Genomic DNA, 27,083 nt, shown 5'->3' on the forward strand with positions numbered 1-27,083 from the left:
AGCCCTTAGCCCAGAATCTGGCATGTGGTGCATACCCAATGAATATTGGTTGCTTGAATAAATGGGTGTGACTGGATGGCTGGGTGAATGTGGATTTTTACTTATTATTATTTTCCACCCAAAATTCACTGAGCCCCTACCAAGTGCCAAGTTTGTGCTAGGCAATGGGAATATAAGCAGCCACACTGGATACAAAGCCCACCCTCTCAGAGGCCTCGATGTGAGGATGCTGACCCCCTCTGACGTGGGATGAGGTTCCTATGAGGAACAGCCCCAGTCAGCCCTCTTTAGGGTGATGGTGTTCATACTTTTCCGGGGGACACAAGCCCTTCCAGGTTCCCTTCTGCCTGCGACACTAGGGACAGAGCAAAGACTGCTGTTCCACAGACTCCCGTTCCCGAACTCCTCGAGGTGCCCCAGAAATGCCCAGCTAGCCCTGGGTTTGCTTTCCCCAGAGCACCCCTCCCCTCCCTGCTCATTCCAGCAGGTCCCGGTTTAGAGAACGGCATGGTGTGGAGGGGTCCTCACTGTTGCAAGGCCACAGGGGAGAAAGGCTACCCTGCTCCTTCCAGCTGAGAGGGGCCCTTGGCAAACTCTCCACCATCCCAGCCAGTTGGCCCAACTGGAAATCCCAGATAAGCCCCAGTTTCTGGTCAGAACTAGTTTGGCAACACAGGGGGAATATTTTTAGCTGACTGACCCTCCCCACAGGGGAGCTGGCCATTTCTGCTAAAAAAAAAAAAAAAAAAAAAAAAAAGGCGAACTAAAGGAGTTGAGGGGAGTGCTGAGAATTATTTGAAATACTCCAAATCTGCTTGCTTGCAAGTGCAAGTGCAAGTTTACACTCAGGAATCCAAACAAGCTTGCCCCCTCGCCCTGCATTTCTTCGTTCACACTCCTCTCCTTTGCAGTGCAGTTTTGCTGCCATGCAATTTGGTTTGTAGCGCGATTGTTGAAGCGACGAATCCAGCATGCAGCGCGACTCTGATGATTAGTCAATGCATTTTTTCCCCCTCCTGCAAGGCTATTGTTATTATCGTTATTGCAGTGCAGTCTCTCGGCCCTTTCCCCTTCGCTGTGCGCATCGCACTCCGGCTGTGATTGCTCGGGTCTGACTTCGCGAGTGGCGGTGGCTTCCAAACCCCCTCCTCCGCCCCCCGCCCGCCGCCCGCCGCCCTCCCGGTTCCGCGCCCAGGCGAGAGCAGCCGATTGGCAGAGCGGGGCTTTCAGGAACAATAACAGCGGGGGGAGCCCGGGCCCTGGGGAGCCGCCCCCGCCCCCGGCCGGCCGCGCGGCTCGCGCCCCCGCCGGGCCCCCTCCTCCGCGCCCGCCCCGCGGCTGACCGGCCGAGCGGGGCCCGCCCCCCGCGCCCACCATGTACGCCTTTGTGCGCTTCCTGGAGGACAACGTCTGCTACGCGCTGCCCGTGTCGTGCGTGCGCGACTTCAGCCCCCGCTCGCGGCTGGATTTTGACAACCAGAAGGTGTACGCCGTCTACCGCGGCCCGGAGGAGCTGGGCGCTGGGCCCGAGAGCCCCCCGCGCGCCCCCCGCGACTGGGGCGCGCTGCTGCTCCACAAGGCCCAGATCCTGGCGCTGGCAGGTGAGCGAGGGGGCCGGGAGGGACCCAGGCACCGGGCGGGGGCCGGGAGCCGGGGAGGGGGCCGCGGGGGGCCGCTGCTCGCTCCGGCCCCCTCCTCCCGTCCCATAGGCTTCTCTTTGTGGGGAACGGGGTATCTGTAGAAGGCCAGACCAGTTAAAAACACGGGATGGTCCCCTTTGTCTTCCCCGCCTCCCGGACAACTCGCGCGCTGTCAGTCTGTCTCCACGTCGCTGTGTCTGTCCCACTCTTTTCTGTTTCTGCTCTCTGGCTACTTCACTTTCCCTTTCTCTCTGCCTGCTTGCACCTTCATTTCTCGCCCACCTTCTCTTTCCCTCTGTCTCACTTCCTTCCCTCTCTGCTGTTTGCGTCTCCTTAAGTTTCGCTAGCCGTCTGTCTCTCCCTTTAAGGCCCGCAGTACTGCCTGAGGAGGCAGGGCTTGATACCGTCAGTCTTCCAGGTGGGAGTCCCTCTCACAGAGGAGAGCTGTGACATCCTTGTCCCATCCGGGCGGTCACTGGATGGGATGAAGAGGCCTTGATCACTGGGCACTGGGTGCCTCTCCTGCCCCTCCCTGAATAGGTGCGGAGCTAAAGAGTTGGTGGCACTTAGCATCCCTTAGCCTCCACACCCCTTTTGAATCTCCCAGAAGGCTCCTCGAGGAGCCTCCTCCTTCAGCTCCAGGATAAGACTAGACCTCCCATTCCTGCTTTCCCAGGGCCCTGAGAAATAGGTAAGGCAGGTGGCGCATCCCCATTTGCCAGGTGAGAACGCTGAGGTTCAGTTAGAGGTGGACAAGGAACCTGCCCCCTCGCCTCCTTCACCAAGTTCCTCCTGCCATACTGAAGCGGCTTTTCCTTTGTAAAGTCAGCAGATCCTCTTTCGCAGCCAGTTCTAGGAGGCTTGGGTACAGACAGGAGTAGAAGAGGAAAGTGTCACTTCTGTTTCGGGGAGCAGCCTTCTAGCTGTTGCTGGTAAGTAAGGAGGGTGCACCTCAGAGTGAGCAGACAGTAAGCCACCCTGCCCTCCAGTGCGAAGAGAAGACCAGGGGTGAGTTGATACTGCTGGTATTTCGTAGTTTGAGACCTTTCCCATCTTTTCCAACTTCCTTAGCTTTCTTCATTTAGCTTAAAAGATTAATTCAGCATTTATCATATTTAAATTTGGCAAGTAAGGAAACTGTGGCTTGAAACAGAGAAGTGACTTTCCAAGGGTCTCGTGGCAAATTAGCAGTACATTCGAGCTCTAGTTCATGATAAGTTCCTTTCCATCACCCCCTGTTGCCTCTGGAAAGTAGGTTTGCCAGAGCTGAGGAGTGGAAGAAAAGCTGGAAACAGAGGAGCACCTGGGGCCCTTTTGGCAGGACTGTGTCCTTACCACATCTCTGACGAGCCCTGGGGCACAGTGGTATAAACCCACCCGTAACACCTGGGCCTGCCTGGGGCCAGAAAAACAGAATGAAGGAAAGTATGCAGAAAAAAGGGAAGCCTTTGTAGCTGATTAGGTTTTGTTTTGTTTGTTTGCTTGATTTTAATTACCTGAGGGAAGGGATGTGGAGATTTTTTTCCCCCAGGAGGACAGAATTGCCCTGAGGAAGTTATAACTAGGTTGTAACCATTGCTTCCCCTTGACTATAAGAAAGGAAAGCATGCTCTTGATGCTTCTGTTACACTCTTAGATCTGGAAGGGCCCTAGGAGAGAAGTGGTACATGTCAGAAGGAGTCAGTGGTATGTACATGTTTTAGTGTGTGATGGCTGTTTTCCTCTTTGAGAGATTGTTCATTCATCCGTTTATTCATTCAGTAAATATTAACACTGTGCTTGGCTCTTCAGGCACTGTAGAGAGGCTGCTGGGGGAGACGGCAGCCCCCACAGACTCTGATTTTTGAAAATTGACAAAAGTCTTATTTTTAAGTAAGACAGTGTCATCTTTGGTCTGAGGACCATGAATCTTGAATGTATAGACTGTTCATCCTTCCAAGTTGGAAGTAAATCTTTGGGATTATTAAAAGCAAACAATTAAAAAAAAAAAAAAACCCACAAAACTAGGCAACATCTGGAAACTGGCAGAGTAGATCCAGAGAAAAAGTGTGGTGCCAACTTGAGCAAAGTGAGTTGAAAAGCACTTTCCCCCACCTCTCTTCAGGTTTTTGTTTTTTTTTTTTCCTTGAGGAGAGAAAAGGGGCGGGGGAGGGAGTTGCGGGGAGAAGAGAAAGAACTTGAGGTTGGCTAGACCATATTTAGAATTCCAGTCAGCTGGTTAATTTTTAAACTGGGGCTGTTCTGGCTGTAGATCTGATTGGAAGGGCCAGGGTGGGCTTGGGAATTCATTTATCCTGGAAGAACTCTCCTGTGTGTCTTGAAACCCCATCTTAAATGCCGAGGCTCTGAGAATTGCTTAGAGTGACTTCGTCTTAAAGAGCTCTTCTTCTGGCATGTCCTAGTTGTAAATTCAAGTGTGCTGTGGGACCTGATGTGGGGAAGTGAGTCTTCAAGAGGGAGGCAGAGAAGGCTATGTTTTTGTCAATTAACCATGAGTAATTCATCCCTCTCTGACATCAAAAGAGAGGTTTCAGGGGGGCAGTTTTGGGCTACTTTATGGCTTTTGGTGAGAAGTCTGTTTCATTACTGTTTGCCCAGGCCAACCCAGAGCTGTCTTCACGTGTACCTCTTCTTGTATCCAGGAAATGTCAAAGCCAACTGCTTTGGGAGTTGGCATTTTCTAGCATGTGCTGGTCTACACCATGGTTTCCATGTGTGTCAGACCTCAGTATATAGCCTTGAGTTCAGTTCAAGGGGAAAAAGCAAACACAGTCTTTATTGACAGTCTTGCTTTGTGCTTGTGCATTATCTCTGTTAGTCCTCTGCAGAAACCTGTTGATGGAGATTGCTGTTGTTACCATTTCCATTGTATCAATGAGGACGCTGAGCCTTAGAGACTCCTCTGCGGCTGCATAGCTGCAAGTGACAAAGCCAGACTCAGAACCCAGGTCTTCCAGTGCCAGGTGCCCACTGGGAAGTCTTTGTAAAGTAGCTGATGCTTCCATTGGCCACACAGCAAGCTTGGAAGGAGTAAACGAAGAGAAAAGAACTGTCCATGAAGCTTACAGTTCAAAGCAAGTTTTTGAGCTCAAGAGCAGTTTTTAGTGCTGAATTTTCAAGCCCCTTCTGCTCTTCTCTTCTTCTCTTAACAGCCTCCCTCCTACAGAGCACACACACCTTCCTCCCTGCTAAGTTACATCTTCCTCAGGAAATCTCAGAAGAGCGCCCATCCTCCTGGTTCGCATAACTCAAGACTTGGCTCACCTTTGGACGCGGTCTCATTCGTCACTCTCATTTACTTGCCAAACAGCTTGTGAAAGTGAGAGCAACCCATTTGGAGAACTAAACCATTATCCAACTGCAATCCAGTCTCCCCCTGGGGCTCATGATATTGAATTTATGTTTTTTCTTTTTTTTTTTTAAACAGGGCCAAAACTGTTTTTTTCTAAGCTCCGAGACTTAAAATGCTTTGCCATTCTCTCCAGGCACTTTTGCCGCATGCATTATTGTTATTCGGGTGTGCTAAATTCCTTTTGTTGTCATCCGTCCCCTTACCACTTCCCATACCCCAGGCCCTGTGCTGTAGTAAGCAAATGCTCCAGTGCACCCACAGGTCTGAGGTCCTGGGATTGAAATGGCAGCACAACCCAAGTGAGACCAAAAATTAACTTTTCAGGCCCTGCCATGTAGGGCTTCTGTCTGTCGGAGTGACAAAGAAAAAATGGGCACCATCCTCAGGGTAGTCTTGGGGCCCGATGTATGGCCTAAATAGAGAGAAGCCAGGCACTGCAGGCCAGAGAAGGGGCCTATTCTAGAGGGGCTTTGCAGTTTATCTTGTGCAGCTTTCTAACTTTACCCCCACTGCCCACATCCAGGCCTGCACCAGCTTTTACATCTAAACCAGCATAGCTGTCTTCTAATTGATCACCCTGCCTCAATCTATTTTGCAAATTGCTGCCAGTATAATTTTCTAAGACACAGTCTTACTCAAGTCACTACTCGGTAGAACTTTCTGTAGCTCCCCGTTGCCTACTGAATGAACTTCAGCTTCTCAGCCTGGGCATTCATAGCGGCCCCAGTGCCACCTCATTTCTGCAGCTTCCTCTAGGCTGCAGATGATATTTCATGCCATCTTGAGAACCCACCCTCAGGCACTCCTCGAGCCAGCCAGGATGGGTTAATCATTGTGTCAGATGGGCCTCTGCCCATGGAACTCACTTTGAGTGGGAAGGGCAGACACATGGGTGCTTGCAGTCCTGTGAGCTGAGGGCTGTCATAGAGGAATGGGCAAATGCATTGGCAGCACCCTGTTCCACTCTCTGTCCCCATGGGAGACGCTCCTTCCTTGGAGCTCTCCTTTAACTTGGCTGTTCCTCACTTATCTTAGCATTCTGTGTCCTGTTTTGGTTAGTCGTGACTGTGTCTGTCTTCTTACCAGGCGGTGAACTCCTCCAGGACAGGGACCTGCCTTCCTTTTCTCTGCACCTGCAGTGCCCGGCATGTAGTCCACTCCAATCAGCCCAAGTTGAACTCACCAGCTTTGGGAAGTCAGGTGCATAGGTTATGCTCGGGGAGAAGAAGCAGGGAGAACAGGGACTCCGTAGCAGCAATTTGTTTCAGAGCAGAAACCTGCAGTCAGTTCTGGAGGTTTCATTCAACTTTATTCATCTGGAAAAAGTCGACATTCTGTATCTCTCCCTTGACTAGAAGAAACCCCACACTTGGGGGAAATAGCTTCCAAAGCCACGTTCTTCTTGCTTTGGTAATTTTAGCTCATTCAGGGCTCAGGTCCCAGCTTGGCATTGTCGATCCAAATAGATCACTTGCTCCAGAAATGCTTTGGAACTTCTACAAAGTTAGCAGCGAAGCAGGGGACTAGGCGATTTCATATGCAAAGATTGTTGCATGTCATCAGTGGGAGACTGCCAACAAAAGGATTTATTTAAAAAAAAAAAAAGCAAGTGAAAACTTTTAATTTAAGTTTTGACATGTTCTGCTGATGTACGTTGGAGCGAAGGTTGGAACTTGCCTGTTGTCATCTGTTGCTGATTCTACTGAAATGTTAACCATTGAAAGTTCCTTCTGATGTGATTTGTCTTGTTTAAGAACCACGTATTTGTTGCAACTAAATAGTAAGTACTGCAGAGTACTTCAGAATTCTGGTTCACTGGATGAAAGGAAAAAATTGCCCTATGCAAGCTGAGGTCTTGCTCTTTTGAGTGTTTCTTTTTGGTTGTTTTTGTTATTCAAGAGCACACTGGTTTTTATTTTTAAAAACACACCAGAAAAGTAGAGTTCAAATTTAGATCTTTGGCTCCCAAGATTTATTCTCTTTCCACTGTGCCTATCTGCTTTGTCTTATAAGCTCCTTCGAGAGAGATGATGTGTGTTCTTCATTTTAAAATGCTACCAGAAAAGCATCCATGCCCTGAAGAACTTTTCTCTGGTTCATGTTAGTTCCCCAGCTCTTGAGTTACACTAGATGGTCAGTCTGACACTGGAGGGAAACACAGGAGGAGGAACAGATTTTGTTTCTTGCCTTCAAGGACCAATTCACTAAATATTTATTTAGTACTCACCAGGCTCCAGGTTCAGTGCTGGGAATTACCATATACATACTCTTGTCTACATCCTTGTGAGACAGGACTTCTTGTTTTACCCCAGGAGAAGAAAGCTACTCAAACGTTTAGTGACTGCTGTAGGTGCCAGGCAGCGGGCTAAGGTCTTCCCATATACACGAAGCTTATGGAAAACTGTGAGCAGGGCAGCCAGAGCACATGATACCCACACTGAGGTCGCAGTGGTTGTGCTGGCTCTGAGATGGACTAAGGAAGGAGACGCCATAGGATCTGGGAACTGCCTGGTTGTGGTGATGTGTGTGATGATGATGTGGTAATCTGGGCTCTGTTCCCACTAGAAGAGTAGTTGGTTAGAAGAGGAGATGATGAGTCTAGTTTGAAACAAGATGAATCTTGGGGGCCCGTGGGACATCTGGGCAGATACTCTAGGAGCGGGATTAGGCATGTGGTCCAAGGTTTAGGAGAGTGCTCTGAAGTGGGGCTGAAGATCCCAGTGTGGACATCATTAGCCATGGGCGTGGTGGGGTCACAGAGGGAGAGGGAGTTCAGAGGAATGGAATGGTGCAGAATTCTTTAGAACACCAGCTTTTAGGGGGCACAGCTAAAGAAGAAGAGCCCCAAAAGGCAACTGGGAAGAAGCAGCCAGAGATGCACTAAAATCAAAAGATAAATGAGGAGCGAAGGCTTTGTATCCTAGATCTAAGCCTATTTTTGTTTCTTATAACTACATAGCAACCACTTTTTCCTCTGAGCTTATTGGTGAGATGTAGGATAGGACAGCTAAATAATATATAAGCAGGAGAAGACAGAATCTGCTCAGGGTGATATCTTGGTAGTTTTGGATGTCTGAATTTTGCCCCAGTAGCAGAAGGATCATACCTGTTCTTTGGGGTCCTGGAAGCAAAATTAGGTCCAGAGACTGGAATTTATAGGATTTAGTGGGAGGACTATAATAAGAGCAGATGAACACTGCTTCCAACATGATGATGAGCTCCCTGTCAGGGGAGGTGAACATTCCAGAATGAACTCCTGCCTTTTGATAGGAGAATTGGTTAGATGAGCTCCTCTCCCAGGTCACCTCCTTAAGTATCAAGTAGGAAGTATTAGCTGAAAGAAGATAGGCTTTGAAATCAGGCAGTCTGGGTTCTAGTTTTGACTCTGCTTACAAGCTGTGTGACCTTAGGGAGATTACTTCACTTCTCTGAGTTTCAGGTGCCCAAACATAGAGATAGTCGTGAGCTACTTGCCCACTATATTATTGTGTTATTAGCAAGGTAACATGGAAGTTATCTGGCACATAGTAGGTACTCATTAAAGGTAGGTAATTGATAAGGACTGTGATGGCTAAGCACTGTTGAGAAAACAGCTTGCTCAGTGTGTGGGTACCACCATTTATGGTAGAAAGGAACGATTTAGTGAACCAAGGAGCAGACAGGGTTAAAATTTAACTTGTGTGTGTTGTAAATCCTCCTGGGGCTTGACTTTCGCATGAAAGGATTCCCATCTCACCCCATGTTTTTCCCGCCTGTGACCCTATGGTGGGGCCACTTATTACCCTGGCAACAGCCTGGAGAAGCACATGAGGGTAGCTAGACAAATGAGTCAGCAGGTTGAAGGTTCCTAGTTTCGTCCGTGCCCTAACCCTGTGCCCAGGCCTGGGAGGCTGTGATAGTGAGAGCCTGGAGACCTACCAAAACCTGGCTGTCAGTTCTTCTCTCCCTTTTTGGATGGACTCCTCAGGACACTTCTTCAGACAAGCCCACCTGGAGGGATGGGATCATCTGCTCTTACCAGCAACTGTATAGAAGAGAAAGAGATGTAGAATTCCCTGTGGCTGTCCAGTGATCACACAGCTGGAAGGGTCTCTTGAGGTTTTCTAGTCCAGTTCCCATTGTTTTACAGAAGAGAGAGTTGAAAGGAAGTGACGGGTCACCTGGAGAGTGAGTGAAGCCATGCCTCAAACCCTTGTCTCTTGATTTCTTTCTGCTTTACCACAGCGGGGCACTCATCTTCTTGTTGTCTTGATTAGATACAGTCCTAGAAACTTGGGAATTTTGTCTGCCTTAGATGTTATAGAAGCAGAGGCCAGAGAATGAGAGATATACATGCTTTTTCTGTGGCATGTCTGTTTTTGAAGCAAACATAGACTTTGCAGGGTTTTTATACAGTTGAAGAACTTTAAACTGACATACAGTATTTTTTTAAAGCAAGACAAAGCCTATGTGAAATGGTTTATGTTTAGCCTTTCAGAATTTCATTATAACCAACAACCCCACACCATATTAAACTCTGACGTTTGATTTTTTTAATTATCCAGCATGATTTTATGTAAAATGGAAATCAAGACAGTGCCTTTCCCATTGTAATTGTACTTCTAATTCTCCAGGGGTCTCTTCACTTTTGAAGACAGACCTGCATGGGATTTCCTGTCTACCAGCCTCTTCTCTAAAACACTATTTGCTCATTACCACGCCTCCATTTTTTTTTCAATAGTGGCAAGTTTAATGGGATGTTTCTCTCTCTTAGATGAACGACAGACACCAAGTTCTTCTCTATTTTTGAAGAGCAGCTTCTACCACATTTTGTGGCTTTGAATAGGGGATCTTTGGGGGTTTGTTTAGGGCTTGGTGGTCTTGATAAGCTTGGAGTTCAGGAGGTTGGTATTGAGTCACACTTGTGCTAAGTTGAATTTGGGAATTTATCACAGCATTTTCCTGGATGTAGGCATGGGCTTAGGAAGAAGGCTGGCACTTGAGAGATTATATTGACACTCTCGTCATTTTATATGTGCCTTTTAGTTCAGTTGAGGAAGTTACAACAACTTGGTAATTTTTCTCCTGTTCCTATAGGATAATTAGGTAATAGAAATGGTCCAAGTGTCATGCAGACATGACTGGAAATTCTAGCTCTGATATCTAGTAGTTTATGTCTTAGGCAAACTGCTTCACTTTTGAGCCTCAGTTTCTGCTTCAAGAGAATCATCATGGGGATTAAATATATTAATGTTAGTAAAGAATTTGGCATGGGGCCTGGTGCATAGTAGATACTTACTCAATATTTGTTGAATAGATGAATGCGGTTAGCTAACACCACAGAAGCTGGAAAGGAGGAGGAGATAGTTGATGCCTAAATCCTTGGTGGTTTTCTTGGCCTGGAAACAAAACAATCAGGAAGTCAGAGTCAAAGAAGATTGTCTCTTCAGAGGCTACATGTTTATTTATGTTTACACTAAAACTGATCATTGGGTCTTACGTTTGGAGCATTTGCATAGGTGGGTTGACTATAGAGAGTTTTCTTCACCCCTTTGAGCCCATTGCTAATTTCTTCTGTGGTTTCCTGGAATGCAAAGCCAGACACAGACTCCAAAGCCATGTTAAAATGCCGCATGAAGTTACCTGCTGTCTTAGATGATCCACACCATCGTTCACCTTCATTAATGTGACCAGTCAAGAGTTATAGCTTCTTGTCACCCTATGTGCAGTCTCCTCCTCACACCTCATCCATCTTGCTCACCACTGCCACATTAATCTTCCCGAAACATCTCCTTCATCATGTCTCAATCTGTGTTGGATGCCTGCAGTGGTTCTCTGTGCCAAAGGATAAAAGCCAAGCACATAACCCACAGAACAGCCTCATCGCTGCTATTCATTGAACACCTTGGACAAGAAAGGCACTGTGCTTGGTGTTTTATAAGCATCACCTTTTGGAAAACAGTTTATCATCCTGACCTTAGAAATGATGAAAGTGAGGCTCAGACAGGTGAAGTAGCTTGCCCGAATTCCCACAATCAGCAGGTAGCAGAACCAGAGTTCCAAACCAGGACCACCTAATTCAAAAGACTAGTCTGCCTTTATTCAGTCCTGGGCCTCCCTCTCCCAACCAGTCCATCCACTTCTCACAGTGACACTGAGTGTTCCGTAATCTGTGGACTAGAATGGATGGGAGGCATCACCTTTAGCTCAGGGTGAGGATTAAGGAGACCTGGTGATGGGAGGTTTGCCTCATGAGCCAGCATCTCTCTGAAAGTCAAACCTTCTATTCTGGTTGAAATTCTTGGTACATCCTGGGTTGTAAGGATCTGAAAGACACGGACCTCTTAGCAGAGTGCTCAACCCAGAACAAGGGTCAATGAATGTCCACTGACCCCAGAAAAGGACAAGTGAAGGTCTTAGATCTTCTTGAGCCCTTATCCAGGGAGCACATCCAGGAAACCCTCATCCAGGGAGCACAGCTCAGGGAGAAGACTGACGAGCATTAGCATGGAGCCAGGAGGTACGTAGCTCTCAGAGCTGCCTCGGGATCCCCATGGCCAAACACTGGGGCAGCCAGGAGCAGGTCAGGGGACAGGTGACTGGGGAAACTGTCAGCTTCTGCTCCCTTCTGGAACTGAGTCCTGTCACTCACATCTTCCTATACTGCTCATCCTACCTTTTCAGAGAACCCATTCAAGCCCTGGGGCCTGGCCAGCCTCATTCTGTTGTCCTTGGTAATGGTTACTTCTGTCTGGGAATCTGCTGAGGCCACAGGGGTCTTGTCAGGAGAGCAAGTGTTAAAGTGGTCTTCTGCTTTGAACTTCAGGCTGAGGAATTTAGATGTCTTTATCCAGAGTCATTATTCATTCATTCAGCATTTATGAATATGGCTCTACTGTATTTTAGGCATGTGTTTAGAGAGAAAAGAGCTTGGGCTTCGGAGGCAAAGAGATCTAGATCAATCCTGGCTCTGTGCCTTCCTGTCTGGGTGGCTTTAGGCCCTCTTTGAGTCTCAGTTCTTCTCTCATGGGAAAATTGCAGCTAGTTCTTAATTGCTTGGTTGTTGGGAAGTATAGTAGTATATGAAAAGAGTGGTATCTGGTAGGTAACACACTTTCTAAAAGCCTATCTTTTAATTGAAATATAATTGACATAACATAAAATTCACCATTTTAACCATTTTAAATGTGTACAGTTAAGTGTTCTGCAACCATCTTCACTATCTAATTCTGGAACATTTTCCTCACTCTAAAAGAAATCCCTGTTACCCGTTAAGTGGTCACTTCTCATTCCCTTCCCCCTCCATTCCTGGAAAACATTAATCTACTTTCCATCTCTATGGATATACCTATCCTGGACATTTCATATAAATGGAATCATACATTATGTGGCCATTGTGTCTGGCTGCTTTCAGTTAGCATAATGTTTTCAAGATTCATTCATGTTATAGCAAGAATCGATACATTCTTCTTACAGTTGAGTAATACCCCATTGAATGAATATATCACATTTTTTCCCATTCATCAGTTGATGGACAATGGGTTGTTTCCCCGTTTGACTATTATGAATAATGTTACTATGAACATTTGTGCACACGTTTTTGGTGGACATGTTTTCATTTCTCTTGAGTATATATCTAATAATGAACTTGCTGTATCCTATACTTATTCTTTTTAACCTTGTGAGAAAATACCGTATTGTTTTCCATATTGGCTGCCCCACTTTACATTCCTATCAGGAATGTATTAGGGTTCCAATTTGTCCATATTTTCTCAACACTTGCTATGCTTATCCTCTGTTCTTTTCTTTTTTCTTTTTCTTTTGATTGTAGCCATCCTACTAAGTATGAAGTATATCTGATTGTATTCTTTTTGATTTGTGTTTCCTTAATGACTGAGGATTTTGAGCATCTTTTCAGATGCTTACTGGCATAGCTTCTTTCTATTATTCTTTCATTAAACATTTTTTGATGAGTCCCTATATTGTATGACCAGGCTTATGATATGGGACCTGCACTGTAGTTATTCACACTCCAGTGGGAAAGGTAGACCTCAAAGCAGATGATTGCAACATAATAAGAAAACAGGCTACAGAGAAGGTATGTGCAAGATGTAATGGAACCTTGAAGAAGGAAAGAAGAGCTGAGTGGAGGCTGGATGGAGTTTTTCAGACAGAGAGGATAGGAGACGCATTCCAGTTAGATGGAAGAGCATGGAGCTTTGGGCATAGCTGATGGGAGTGGGACTTCTGTCACCATATGGGGAGTAGAGCTCTGCCAAGTGTCACCTTCCTCAAGCCAGGTGGCTGGGCAGGTCTCCACCTCTTGGTGCAAGCCTACAGCAGCCTTGGGCCAGCAGCAGGCTCTGCTGAATTTTGTCATGTGCTGTAAGGACAGGGCTCTGTTGCCTTCAAGGCACATTTACTCGGCTAATTTGATCCTACCTGAAGCCAGTATTCTATCTCCATTTTTACAGAAAGAGATCAGTAATGCTCACTGACACAGCAACTTGCCTGACTTCTCACACCTACAACCTAGCAGAACTGGACTTGGAATCCAGGTTGTCTGACTTTCCCACACCTGCAGGTGAACCCTAGTGCTTCTTATCTTGGCATTCAAAGCCGTTTATTCTCCAAGCTCAGCCACCTTAACTTACTTTCTTACCTCTCTTCCTGGCTATAACTGAACCATTTTGTAACCGTTCCAGTCTAAATGCTTTTGCAGTCTTTACTTTCTTTTTTGTTTTTAATTTCTATCCTTTTCCCTCTTCTTGCCATCCCTAAATGACTGTCCTTTTATGACTGCTGATAGTCCAAGTGCCATTCGCTTCACTCAGGTTCTTAACACACAGAATTGATCATCTTCAGGGCATCCTGGCAATGTGAGTAGGAATTATTTACTTCAAGTCACAGATGAGGAAACAGGATCAGAGAAGTAAAGTAAGTTACCCAAGACCACCTTGTAAGTAAGGAGTCTAGCTCAAAGGGTACTTCTTCTCCAAAGCCTGCCATGGTTTTCCTGACCAAAGTGATCTCCCTTGTCCCCGAGGTCCTATAGCAGTTACTGTCCCCTTATTCAAACTCAGTATTTGAGATCTTCTCTCAGTCTTATCAGAGAGTTTTTCTTTTTTGCAGGTTTTTATCTAGTGTCCCCAACGATGTTCATTCTCCGTGGCCCAAAGCCCCAGCTAGATCCTGCAAATGTAAATTCTCAGTAAACGTTAAGCTAAGGCATAAGAGGAAGAGTGCTGAACTCTGGTTACAAGGTCTGAGTTCTCACCCTGTTCATGTTATAGCCCTAATTTCTGTGACCTTGTACAAGCATGAGCTCTCCATAATGGGAACCCTGCCTGTCCTACTCCTCCTGTATCCCCGGGCCTGCTCGTTTAGTGGACAGGTGCATGGATTTACCATTTGGAACCTCGTCTCCATCTCGAAAGCATTGAGTGAAATGATCTGAAGATTGCTCTCAGTTCAAATATTGCCCAGTTTTGTGAATCTGAAGGATTGCTTCTCTCCATACCAACATGATTCTGAGCTCCAGAGTTTCAGCTCAGGGAGGCTAAGCATAGCTTGTCATTTCTAGTTTGGTGGCTACATCTCACATTTTTGCCCTTGAACTTGTCAAACTGAAGACTAACCCAGGAGCTCTGCCTCAACACATTCAGAAGTCCTGACACCACCCTCTCATCCTCTGTATCTCTCTCCATTTCTGTTTCTTCACTTATGAAAACACCCACCCATCCCATTTCAGGATAACTTCATTTGAAGCACTTTCGTTGGGTTTTACTTTTAACAGCTTTTTAATTTAGAAAGAACGAACAATGGTTTATAGGAGGGGAGCTGCTATTCTTTTAGAAAGACCACCTCCCCTGCTGCTGTTCATTCCTAACCCACCTATAAAATGTAGGTACAAAGAGAACAAGAACTAGCCTTTTTGTGAAATTAGAGCCCAAGGATTGCTCTTTCACTAGTGGGAAAGGCCATTTTCATCTCCGATCAGGAGATTGTTAACAAAGACCATCTTCTTTTCCTGGGCATTTTCCTTATACTCTGTACCTTTCTGAAGTCCTCCTTTCTTTCTTTCTTTTTTTTTTTTAAATCATAGTATCTTCATCCACCTTTTGCTCAGGGAAGTAAGACAGTTCTGAGCATGTTGACCATACCAGTTTTCACATCCTGTTCATTGCTGTGCCGTGTGGTGTGTGAGGCGTTGCGGTCACCCCCACACTTCTTTATAGAGGAAACACTTGCGATCACGTGACTAGGGCCTCAGTCCCCACTCTCCACATCGTCGCAGAAGAGCTGAGTTTCACACTGAGGCCTGGACTCCTACGCTTGACCATCTGCGGCTCCATTCCTAAGGTCATTTAGGAAGATTTGGCGTTTGACTACATTCTGAAATAGTCAAGTGCTTGTAAATTCTGAAAATTCCTTTCAGATTATCTGAAGTTGAGTTTAAGGATAAGAAAGAGAGAAGTAATATCCCTTTGTGTGTGTGTAGCCCTTTTGTAGCTTGTAGTGCACGTCAGTGTGTGATGTGGTCACACGTAAGCACTGGGTGAGATGCCAGAGGCCTGTTCTCCATTTCCTGGCTCTTCCTTACACTCATCACACTCCTTCCATCCTCACATGTAAAATGGGAGAGTCGGACCACGTGGTCACTGAGGCCCCTCAAACTCTGTTGTCTCCTGACTTGATATCAGTAAAAAGGCAGTGAATGTTACTTGTTCCTCTTCCTATAACCATCTTAACTCAGTCTGTCCTGTGTGTGGGCTCTGGGGAGGCTCCACCTCAGCTCCAGTCCAGGCTTTATCTTCATAAGAGGCTTCATCCCTTCCTGCTCTTTAGTACCTGAGCTGGCTGAAACCCAACAAGTGTTCCTGGGAAGTCCTTTGACTTAAAAAAGATCTTGATTATTGAGAAATTTGTGTGCTAGTTAAGTTAAAAACATAACAATCTAAGGGCCATTCCAGTCCCAAGATTCTAGAATTCCATAAAAGAGTACCCTTTAAGATACACTTAGGAAAACCCCTCAGCACATTCATTGGATGCTATTTCAGTGCTTTGTGTGATAGGCTTTTAGCATGTACCCTTGATCCTCAAGCTCGATCTGCACTGTTGCTCTCAAGAGCCCTGCATGAAGGAGGGAACATGTCTTGGATTGGTTGACTCTTCCTCTTTAACTGGTCTGGCCTCAGTCATTCTCTAGCATTTGAGGTTGTGGGCATTTTGAGCATTTTGACCCATAATGAACCTTATTTTTTTGGTATACATTTTAGAAGACAAATCTGACCTTGAAAACAGTGTGATGCAGAAGAAAATAAAAATCCCCAAACTTTCTCTCAATCTCGTAGAAGAAGATGGGGAGGTTAAAGATTATGGGGAAGAAGATTTACAGCTTAGACACATCAAGGTAACAAAATCTTTCCTCTTTTTGAAAGTATGGGGGAGCATTTTTCATATCTCTGATAGCTGAAGAATTCCAGTCTGGCCTCCTCTGCCCATGTAAATGTCCCCTGGGGTCACAGGCCGTGATCTGTTCACACGGTGAGAGACTTGGGCCAGCTGGTAGGAGTTGGCTGTGCCGGCTGACTTTCCAGGGAGCACTGTCCTGTTTGGACCACCTGTGCAGTGTCATCACCACTGAGGGCTTAGAAAGGGCATTTCCTCCGGCCTCCAGCTCCAGAGAGGTCCCTGCTGGGATCCAGGAACATGAGGTGGCTGTTCTTGGGCAGCAGGTCAGAGCCAGCCACGATCAGGCTGCCCCCTAACAGCTAGGAGTGGACTCATGAGCAGAGGCGAGTGTGCCAGGTTCACACAAAAGGGTTAATGTGATCCTGGGTTAGAAGAAACACTTGTGCATGAGTTGTATTTCCTTTGGTGTGAGCCCTAGTGGATCTCCTCCAGCCTTTACTTGGAAGTCTGCTAAATAGCTTGTCCAATAAGCCAGATGTTTATTCTGCGCAATGGGTGCCCCAGAGGAAGGGAGGCAGAAGAGGGATACTTTCCGCTTTGACCACAGTCTGATTTTGGACTCAGGTTAAGGACATTCCTGAAGCGTGGTCCAGAAGATTCAGCTGAGTTGAGTTCATGCATTCATTGCACCCCCACTGTGGCCCTGTACTGGTTCCTGGGGTCACAGAGATCCGACAGACATGGTCACTGCCCCTGGGGGCGTCCCAGTGTAGCACTGCAGATGGGCATCTAAAGTGATCATTACAGTTTTAATGAATAGGTTGATTTAGACTAGTAGCACTTTATCCCAGTTGAGAAGACAACAGGATAGGATTTTGTCATGTAACCTAATCCCAGAGTCATGGTTCTTTTTTGTTGTTTTTTTCCAAAACTTTCAGGAGCTTATTGAGAGGTTAAGGCAGGCTCAACTTGACATATTTAAGTTGTCTGGAATCTTTTGTCTCTGGTTGTCTGCACTTCCCACAAGTGCCCCCAGTCAGGAGAGTCCCTAGCCCTCCTGCCCTGGGTGAAGAATTCAATTGGTCCTATACCTTCCACTCCCACTCTTGGAAGCTTTGTCCACTTGAGCTGGAATTTCCTCAGGCAGCTGAAGCCCCTGGGTAGTCCTGGATAGTCCTCCTCTCACTAAGCTGTCCTCTCTCTACCCAGTTCATGCTGAGCTTCAGCTTGGCCAGAGTTCAAGGAGAGACTGGCAGGGGAAGGGGAAGGAGCCTTGTGCTCTAAAGTTGGGCTTTAAGTCCCAGGTCTGACTCGCTAGCACAGCATGTGACCCTGAGTATAGTCCTTCTCCTCTCTGAGCCTCGATTTCCTCACCTGTAAAATGATGGAGTTAAACAGAAAGAACCTTCCAATACTAGTATTCGTTGAACTTTTCAGTTAAGTAAACATTTATCAAGCCCCTACCGGGTGCCAGTTCTGAGTAGGCAGTGGAGAAACAGAAAATAAGACACAGTTCCTGCTCCAGATTAGAGTCCTTAGCACCCTTCCCAACTGGAGCATTCTTCAGGAAAACTTTATTTGGTGGAATGCCCTTTCTTAGGATGGGGGGTGAGGTGGGGAGAAGAGGCCTTTATGTTTTGTTGGTGTAAAGATTTGACTGGTGACCCCCCCTGGGATACCTAGGCCTGGACTGATTTCTCATGGATTCTCCACAAATACTCATTGAATACCCGCTGTGAGCAGATCACTGCCTAAGCCCTGTGGGTGGGGTGGGGGGCTGGGGAGTTGGGGAGGGCAGTCGTGGTATGAGATACATCCAAGAGGCAGTATGATGGGGATGGGAAAGCGCTGGCCTGGGAAACCTGAGTCCTGCCTCTTGCTCACTGACCCGGTGACTTGGGGCAAGACACTTTCCCACTCTGGACCTCTGTTTCCCCATGTGTAAAATAAAGAGCTTTGTCTTAAGTGTGTGCACAGAGTTTCTCCAAGCACTGATGTTCTGTGGTTCTGTGATTCTAGGATTGTCTGGGGACATATTGAGCCGCAGTCCAAGACGGCCCCAGCTGCCCTTGCCTGAACTGACTCTCGTTGTCCTACACAGAGACCCGAGGGGCGGAAGCCGAGCGAAGTGGCGCACAAGAGCATCGAGGCAGTGGTGGCCCGGCTGGAGAAGCAGAACGGCCTGAGCCTGGGCCACGGCCCGTGCCCGGAGGAGGTGTTCGTGGAGGCCTCGCCGGGCACGGAGGACATGGACAGTCTGGAGGACGCCGGCGTGCCCCGGGCTCTGTACGAGGAGCTGCTGCGCAACTACCAGCAGCAGCAGGAGGAGATGCGCCACCTCCAGCAGGAGCTGGAGCGGACTCGCAGGCAGCTGGTGCAGCAGGCCAAGAAGCTCAAGGAGTACGGGGCGCTCGTGTCCGAGATGAAGGAGCTCCGCGACCTCAACCGCAGGCTGCAGGACGTGCTGCTCCTGAGGCTGGGCAGTGGTGAGTGCCCCCCTCCACCGCCGGCCACCTGCCACCCCCCATGGGGGGTTGCTGCGCCGACTCCTCTCCCAGGAGGGCGCTGGGGAGAGGCAGACCCTGAGGCGAGGGAAGGGCAGAGTCACGGCTCAGCAGTTCCCCCAGGAGAGAGGCCCTCCCCGCTCAGAGTGAATCTGACGGGAGCTCTGGAACGCAGCAGCCTTAGCTATCTAGAACACCCGTGGGCAGCAGTTGGGAGAGGGGTCTCAGAGAACAGGAGCTGGAAACCTATTTGCCACCACACATGTATGCATTTATTCAGCTCCAAGGGGGTATTAGGATAATGAAGCAAGTTAGACATGATTCTGGGTAAACGTCTTACTTTAAATCAGAAAGTGGTCAGGGCCATGGGAAAGATGTGGATACGATGAGAGGAGAGTTCAGAGGAGGGAGACTCCAGGAAGGAGGTGGGCCTCGAAGGGTGGGCTTTTAAGGTACAAGAGGTGGCAGAGGGCAGCAGTCAACACTGCGTGTACTAAGAAGAGAGACTGCATGTGTAGTCAGCACAGGTGACGGAAGGCCTGGAAACCTGTGCCAGCCGGGGGTGTATGGGCTTGTTTTGGCAGGAATGAGAAACACTGAGTTTTTGAGTAGAGAGGCACATGACCTTAGGAAGATTAATGTAAAAGATGCATAAAACTACTTTGGTTTGCTCATAGAGAAACTCAATAGGCGCTTACCCTGCAACTGAACTTAACAAACTTAGGTTTTTACATTTTCTCATGTAATTGGGCTTCCCTGGTGGCTCAGCTGGTGAAGAATCCGCCTGCAGTGTGGGAGACGTGGGTTCGATCCCTGGGTTGGGAAGATCCGCTGGAGAAGGGAACAGCTACCCACTTCAGTGTTCTGGCCTGGAGAATTCCGTGGGCTGCATAGTCCATTGGGTCACATAGAGTCAGACACAGCTAAGGGCCTTTTACTCTCACTTTCTCTCTCTCATGTAATATGGTTTAGAAGCTGGAGTCAGGGGAAATCTGAAAGGCTGCCACTTTTCTAGCAGGGAGAAATGACTGCTTACCTGGGAGGAAAAGACAGAAACACTCTTCTAGAACACCAGATCCAGAATTGTGAAAAGCAGAGGACAGTCAGTGTTGAGCATGTCAGGATAACACAAATTCATAGCCCCCACCTTCCCTCAAGACAGTTGTTAATAACCCTGCGTCTTTGCTTTGGTTAAAGCAAAGAACCCAGTGTTCTCTGCTTCAAAAAGGGAACAGAGTAGTCTAGAAATAGAAGTGCCATTGCCAAAGTTTAAATCCAGTACAGTTTTATACTTAGGAAGGAAGGTTTATGTTATCTAGATAATAGATTTGCATGTAAAGCTTCATTCCTTTCTGATGTTTAGATAAATGTGCTACCGTACTTATGTTGATAGGTCCCTCCTACTACCTAGAGTATGTTCCCAAGGCAGTGTCTCAGGGTGGCCTAAGGAGTCAGCCAAGGGGCCTTTTCGTGCCCTTGTCACAGAGAAGGAAACTGAGGCTGGGACTTACCCAGAGTCCCTTGGGGAAGCAGAAGCAGCGCTCACCTCAAACCACGTCCCCACTTCCTAGGCAAGTAATGTCCCCACTCCCAGACTCTGCCTTGAGAGGCACAGTGATACTAAAGGTCACATGTGGTGCACGACATAAAACGTTATTAAAATTTTTTATCGAAGAGAAACCCTAACTGTAAAAAAGTGTGATCTTGGGGTAGTAGTGGGAGGGCAAGAGAGAACTGAGATTTTCAGAGAGAAAACATGTTTCCTGGTCTTTGAATGAATAATTTTTATTTCCATTGCATTCTGTACACTACATCTTTTGTAAACTTCTTGATGGGGGACAAAGCAAACTTAAAAACAAAATTTCTCCATGTCATTATTTTTATTCCCAGGGAAACTGCCTGTCTTATATAATCACAAACTTAGTTTAAACTCCAGAAGCCACTCCTAACCCTTGAGGGCAATAAGACACTGCATTTTGTATCAGTATATGCCTCTTTGGGCTTCCCCGGTGGATCAGCAGTAGGTAAAGAATCTGCCTGCAACGTAGGAGATGCGGGTTCAATCCCTGGGTCAGGAAAATCCCTTGGAGGAGGACATGGCAACCTACTGCAATATTCTTGCCTGAGAAATCCCATGGACAGAAGAGGACTGGTAGATTATAGTCCATAGGGTCGGAAAGAGTCAGACATGACTGAAGCGACTGAGCATGCACATGTGCATGCACATACATGTGCCTCTTTAGTCTTAAAACACTTAGATAAACTTGGCCCCAGCCGGAGTTTCAGTGCCTTGATCATTCTAGGCACTCCCCCCACACAGGCCTTGTGCCACCTTGAGGGCCAGTGGCTGGCTCTTCTCTGATCTGAGTTACCTTCTGATCAATGGATTGAACATAAGTCAGCTTAAGCCACAGTTATGCATAAAGCACCCACCACATGTGGTGTTCTGTGCTCCAGGGACTGGGAGCATCCCAGATAAATCACATCTGATCAAGCTGTCCCTGACCTGTGCAGGCTTAAGATTCATTTATTAACAAAAGATAAATCCCCAAGAGTATAATAAGAGGCTGTCTACTCTAAGGGGAGTTTGTATGTTTTCATGGAGGTAGTCTAGTCTGGTCTGGTCTAGTCCTTGGAAGCAGGCGGGCCTGGATTCAAACCCAGCTTCCCCACTCCCCAGCTCTGTGGCTTTGGGAGCCTTCTTTCCTTGCTTTCTTCCCTCTTTTCTCCCACAACTATTCACTGGTCTTCACAGTGTGCCTGGCGTTTTGCTCAGTGGGGCTTCCCAGATGTCACTAGTGGTGAAGAACCCACCTGCCAGTGCAGGAGACACAAGAGACACGGGTTCAATCCCTGCGTTGGGAAGATCCCCTGGAGAAGGGCATGGAAACCCACTCCAGTATTCGTGCCTGGAGAATCCCATGGACAGAGGAGCCTGGTGGGCTACAGTCCATGGGGTCGCAAAGAGTCGGGCGCAACTAAAGTGACTTAGCAGTAGGTAAAGTTCAATACATTTAAGATACAGCCCTTGCCCTCTGCCCTTGAGGATCTTAAAGTTTGATGTGGGAGAGACAACCAGTAATTCAGTTAGTGCCAGTGCAGGGACAGAAGCTCTGCTGTGAGACAGTGGAGGAGGGGCACCTGCTGAATTTGGAAGATTGCGGAAGAAAGGCTTCCTAAAGAAAGTGACTTCTAATCTGGAGCCTGAGGAATGCACTTTTCTTACTCAGGCAGAAGTGAGTGAGTGGAAAGAGCGAGGTGCAATGTAGACAGAGGGCACCTCTCTGAACCTTGGTGTTCCATCTGTAAAATATACACAGCATGCTATCTGGTGTTCTGTTGATGCTATATTACCATAAGCACCTTTTCCCATACCCCTAAGGGGGCGTCAGACAGGGTCTGATTTGGTCTTTAACTCTTCTCCCCTAACCAGTCATTGGCTGTATGACCTTGAACAGGTTAACCAACTTCTCAAGGTCTTATAGAAGAGAAAGGGGGCCGTATATGTGTTTGTCCCTTCAGCCAGTCAGTTCACACTGACCACATACTTTCTGAGCCTAGGAACTTGGGAAGACACAAAGATGATTAAGGCCTTGGAGGCTGGGGAGGGCACAGTGATGAAGATAAACATGTAAGCATGCAATCGAAATGCAGTGAATTGGGTTCTAGGGAAGGGGCTGATATTTGAAGGTGGAACTCTCTCTGGATGAGTCTGGAAAAACATTCTCTGCTCTAACAGCCCCGATACAGTACACACCTCCAAGAAGCCAGTAACAAGGTAGAGAAGAGCCAGAAAGGGGCTTAGAGACTGTCTTTGAGTCTCAGCAGCACATCCTGGTTGGGGGCTGATGTGTGGCCTGGGCTGCACCCTCCTTGCCCTCACCCTCCTGGGGACTGGCTCACGCAGTACTCTTAGAGACCCGCCCTTGAGTATTTTCTCCTTTCCAAGTTGCCAGGGAACCCATCTCAAGGATGCTGGATCATCCACAGGTTAGGGATGCTCAGTTTTAAAAAGAATAACTGCTGACTGCCCCAGGCCATAGATGGGAGGGAGCAGAGAGCAGGAGCCTGACGAGGACCTCCGATTGGCGAGAAGGTCCCATAGCAGCCAGGAGCTGTGATGGTATACCTGGTTGGGGTTAGGGGCAGCAGCAAGATGGTATAAGATGTTTCAGAGACTTCGCTGGATGACTCACTTCTTCATTTGTGTATTCATTCTTTCATTCATCCCACAAATAAACATAAGGTGAATTTAACAGAGAAAAATTCTCTAGAACATGTGGAGTCAAGGAGTGGCAAATGAGCTTAGAGAGGAGGTAGGCTATTGCCCTCATGTTGTTGATGAGGAAACAAGCCCAGAAGGCGTCACAGGTCTAATTCAAGGGTCTCCTGACACCGGGTTCTGAGAGCCTCTCTCTGGCCCTTGGCCACATGCCCTTGTACTTCAATGTCATTGGCATGGGGGTGACCCCCAGCCTAATTCCCCAAAGGACATCTCTCTGTAAAACAGAGCTTTCCTTTTGTATGATCTTAGCATAGGAGGCAGCCCTCTCTGATGGAAAGGAACCTCACTCTCGAACTATGAAAGTTCCTTCTTTCCCGGCCTCTGTGATGGTGTCAGAATTAAAAGAGGAAGCATGTGTAAAGAATACATCACTGTAACCAGCATATTGCAAGTGTTTACTAAATGCCAGTCTCCTTATTTCCTGCCCTTTCCTGTTTGTCTTCTCCCAAAGAAATAAATGCCAAAGACATGAAAAGCATGAAGACCTTCTAATTTATAAAGTACAGATTTATTTGTGTGTTCATTCATTCATTTATTCTTTCATTCATTTATCATTTTTTAAGGGCATCCTTTGTGCCAGGATTGTATTAGGTGCTGGTGATACAGAAAGACGGTCCCTGTTGAAAACATTCATGAGCCTAGGGGGTGAGAGTGATGTTTATTAAACCAGGGCTTGGCAGACTCAGAGAATTCCAGGGGTGTGAGGGGAAGCAGAGCAGTGAAAGCCAGGGACAAGGGTGAGCTCCAGTGTAGGAGAAAGTAAACTCTAGCAATCTCTCTTGAGTTCCCCTCAGCCAGAGTCCTTGTTCTTAGAGGTCAGAGACCAAAGCTCGGATGTTACCCTCAGCTTTTAGCACTCTTAAGTACCTCTTACTAGATAAAATGGTTTTGGTGTGATTCAGGTACCGTTAGTTCAGCTAAGGCTAGAAAGGCCTCAGTGAGGGACGTAGAGGAGGAGACAGTCCTTGCCTTCAAGATGCACCCACAGCCCGAGGCGGAGCACAGACCTGCACTCGGGACAGAACATTGCAAGTGCTGGATCTGCAGGAAGGAGGCAGCGGATGGCTCTAGATTTTGTGTGCACTTTGTAGGGAAGGTAGGTGGAAATGGTGAATTCTGACCAGAAGAGGAATAGACACTAAGAATAATAACAGTAATTCACATGTACATGACACTTGACAGGCTTCAAAGACTCTGACATTTTTATCTCATTGGACTATTCCAGTAGCCTTATTGCAAGGCCAGGTAAGGATTATTATCTCCATCTGAGAGAAGAGAAGGCAAAAGAAGAGATAATGTCCCTGTTGGCCAGATCACAAGCCGGTTGAAACTTTTGAAGGAGAAAGCCATTGTGGCCTGCAAATCTGTCTTGGCTCTTTAGAGCTGGGTTTCTATCACCTCTGTTCCCCTCTGGGCTCGTGCCTTGTGTTCTGTCCAAAGTCCGTTAAAATACCAGCTTTGATCTTTAAAATCCTTTGCGGTCGGAGCTGGATTCTTTCAGCACAGGTCTCTGGTGGTGCCTTTGAAAAGCAGCGAATGTCAGCCAAATGCCTCCTGCTGGCTCTCCCCTGTACTGGAGGCAGCGTGGGCTTTGGCAGCAGATAGTACTTGGGTTTGAATCTCAGCTTTCGAATTCTTTAACTGCACAACTTGAAGCAAATAATTTAACCTTTCTCAGCCTCTCTTTTCTTCTCTGTAAACTGGATATCGTAATGTGTACCGCATACAGGCAGGAGAGCCTGGTCCCTGATGAAGAGGTCAGAAATTCTGGAGTTTTGAACACTGACTTTTCCATATTTTGATTATATTTCCTTGGACAAGTTACTTAACTTTCTGGGCCTTAGTTCCTTCCTCCATAAAGTGGAGTCAGTGACAATACCAGCCACTGTGGTTCTTAAGAGGATTAAATGAGCAAAGGCATGTAAAGACTTCTGCCCAGGGGCTGGCACATAGTAAGTGCTCAGTGAGTCCAACATTAATGATGTAGTATCATTTGAGTTTGCACATGAGATAATGTGTGTATAATGCTTGGTACACCATAGGCACCCATTGGCCTACAGCAGAGCACAAATGTGGTTGTCTTGGCTTGTCTTAACCTTTGGTCAATCCAGGTCTCCTAACGTCTCCTGGGGATTGCTACTTTCCCTTGTAAGTCCTCAGAAATCATATTTGAATTGTCTGTTTTACTGCTACGCCTGGGCTTGATTTCAGGCTTGCTGGTATAGAGTGTATTGAATTCTCCCTCCACCCACTTTTTCAGGGCAGAATTCCATCTTCCTGTCTCCAGTCCTCAAGCACTCCTTTGGACCCCCTAGATTCTTCAACTTTCTCTTTATCACAGCTCTCCTCCCAGAGCTTGTTCATCTCAGAGCTCTTTTCCATTTCCTGCAGCATTCAGGTCACTCTCACCAGCACACGGGAGTGCTCACAAAAGTTGGGCTTTGAGAAAGGACTAAGAGGATAAGTGGGAGATAGCCCATCAGGTCAGGTTTTCATGTTCTCTGGACCCAGGAGGTCCACAGCCTGCCCCTGCCTTGCTGGCTGGTGGGCTGGGGCCCGGACTACTGTGTCCTGTGCCCCCTCACCCTGGGCAGCAGGAAAATGTGTAGAAATGAGAACTAGAATTGTTTCTCTTAAAGACACGGGCCATCTTCCCCTTTGAAGGACTTTTTGCACTCTTGACCGGGATCAGCATTAGCCACAGTTCACCCTCGGTTGTTTTTAAGATCTGATTTCAGAGTAGCAGCACAGTCCAGGGCCCTCCTTCCTCTTTCTCCCTGGAGTTCACTTTTCTGGGGCAGTGGGGAGGGGGCTGAGGGACAGCTCCAGGCTGTCCCTTTGTTCCTGCTTGGGGAGCAGCAGGAACATGCAGGAGTCACTGGGCTTCTCTCCATTGCCAGTACAGGAAATGTGCTTCTCACTTAAAACAGAGCTTTGCCTGTTGGTCATGGGCTTCAGTGTGGCTGTGTGGCAGGCTTGTTTTCTGCTGGCTTTGCCAGTCCGAGGAAACGGAGGTGGGAGAGCTCCCCTTCCAGGCATGGGCTGGCCCCTGTGAACACCTGCTTTGGGCCTGCTTTTCATAGAGAAAACCACCTCAGCAGTAGATAGGATCATCAGATGAGGACGTGGGTTCGGAGAGAGGAAATGAATGTCTCAGACAACAGGAGAGATTGATAAAGATTTGGAGTTATGAGAGAGGCTGGCTTGTTCAGGAACCACAAGTCACCCCTGACCAGACTACACAGAGGAGAGATAGGTAGGAGGGATAGCCAAGGCTGCAAAGCAGGTGAGAGCCCCTAGAACTGCCCCAGCCCTTACGCAGTTGGACACAGGGGCTCCTCCCCTCGGGGGAGGCCTGGGGTGCAGCCCCTCAACCTCAGAGTTGCCCCTTTGGTCATGGGCTTCAGGGACAGAGGGACAGCCTGGAGCTGTCCTTCAGCCCCCTCCCCACTGCCTCAGAGAAGAGAACTCTAGGGAGGAAGAGGAAGGAGGGCCCTGGACTGTCCTGCTACCTGAAATCAGATCTTAAAACCAAGCAAGTCAATCAACCCACATTTAGCAAAGACGAATCCCGTTTAGTTCCTGCTCTGGAACAGCTCATGGCCTGAGGGGGAGAGCCAACAAGGCCAGAGTCATGGGCTGACTTGTTTGGGAGATGTCAGCACCAGCGTGAGGAAACTCCGCCTTCCCTATCCCCTGCCCTTGGGTGCTCGCGGTGCCCCACGGAGGCCCTTCAGGAATCTGAGAGCAGCCTTTGTGCCTCATGCCCCTCTCCTTCGTACCACAGCCCCTCAGTCTTCGCACCCAGCCAGTTCTGGTCCAGAACCAAAGGCCATTTCGTGTGCATTCAGCACATGCGTGGGGACCTTCAGTGCCTGTCTGGCAGGACAGACCCTTGCTGTTGTGCA

At 47.6% G+C, this 27,083-nt stretch overlaps 2 protein-coding genes across 6 annotated transcripts in view; both read left to right on the forward strand.

Annotated features, from left to right (window-relative positions):
- The window catches only part of AGBL4 (AGBL carboxypeptidase 4), a 1,390,412-nt gene that overhangs the window by 1,134,776 nt on the left and 228,553 nt on the right, over nucleotides 1-27,083 (forward strand). The window lies entirely within an intron of this gene.
- The window catches only part of BEND5 (BEN domain containing 5), a 48,706-nt gene continuing 22,919 nt past the window's right edge, over nucleotides 1,297-27,083 (forward strand). Inside the window, exons 1-4 of one of the 5 annotated variants that reach the window (XM_065929165.1) lie at nucleotides 8,744-9,159; nucleotides 9,606-9,714; nucleotides 16,251-16,384; nucleotides 18,488-18,872. In XM_065929165.1, coding sequence (XP_065785237.1) covers nucleotides 16,280-16,384; nucleotides 18,488-18,872 — 490 coding nt within the window. In that variant the 5' untranslated portion in view covers nucleotides 8,744-9,159; nucleotides 9,606-9,714; nucleotides 16,251-16,279. Of the gene's footprint in view, nucleotides 1,602-2,123; nucleotides 2,181-2,539; nucleotides 2,649-8,743; nucleotides 9,160-9,588; nucleotides 9,715-16,250; nucleotides 16,385-18,487; nucleotides 18,873-27,083 lie in introns of those variants that run through there. The other 4 variants (XM_065929155.1, XM_065929192.1, XM_065929183.1 and 1 more) reach the window with 4 other exon arrangements.

Source organism: Muntiacus reevesi, chromosome 1 (genome assembly GCF_963930625.1).
Source record: "Muntiacus reevesi chromosome 1, mMunRee1.1, whole genome shotgun sequence".
Lineage (NCBI taxonomy): Eukaryota > Metazoa > Chordata > Mammalia > Artiodactyla > Cervidae > Muntiacus > Muntiacus reevesi.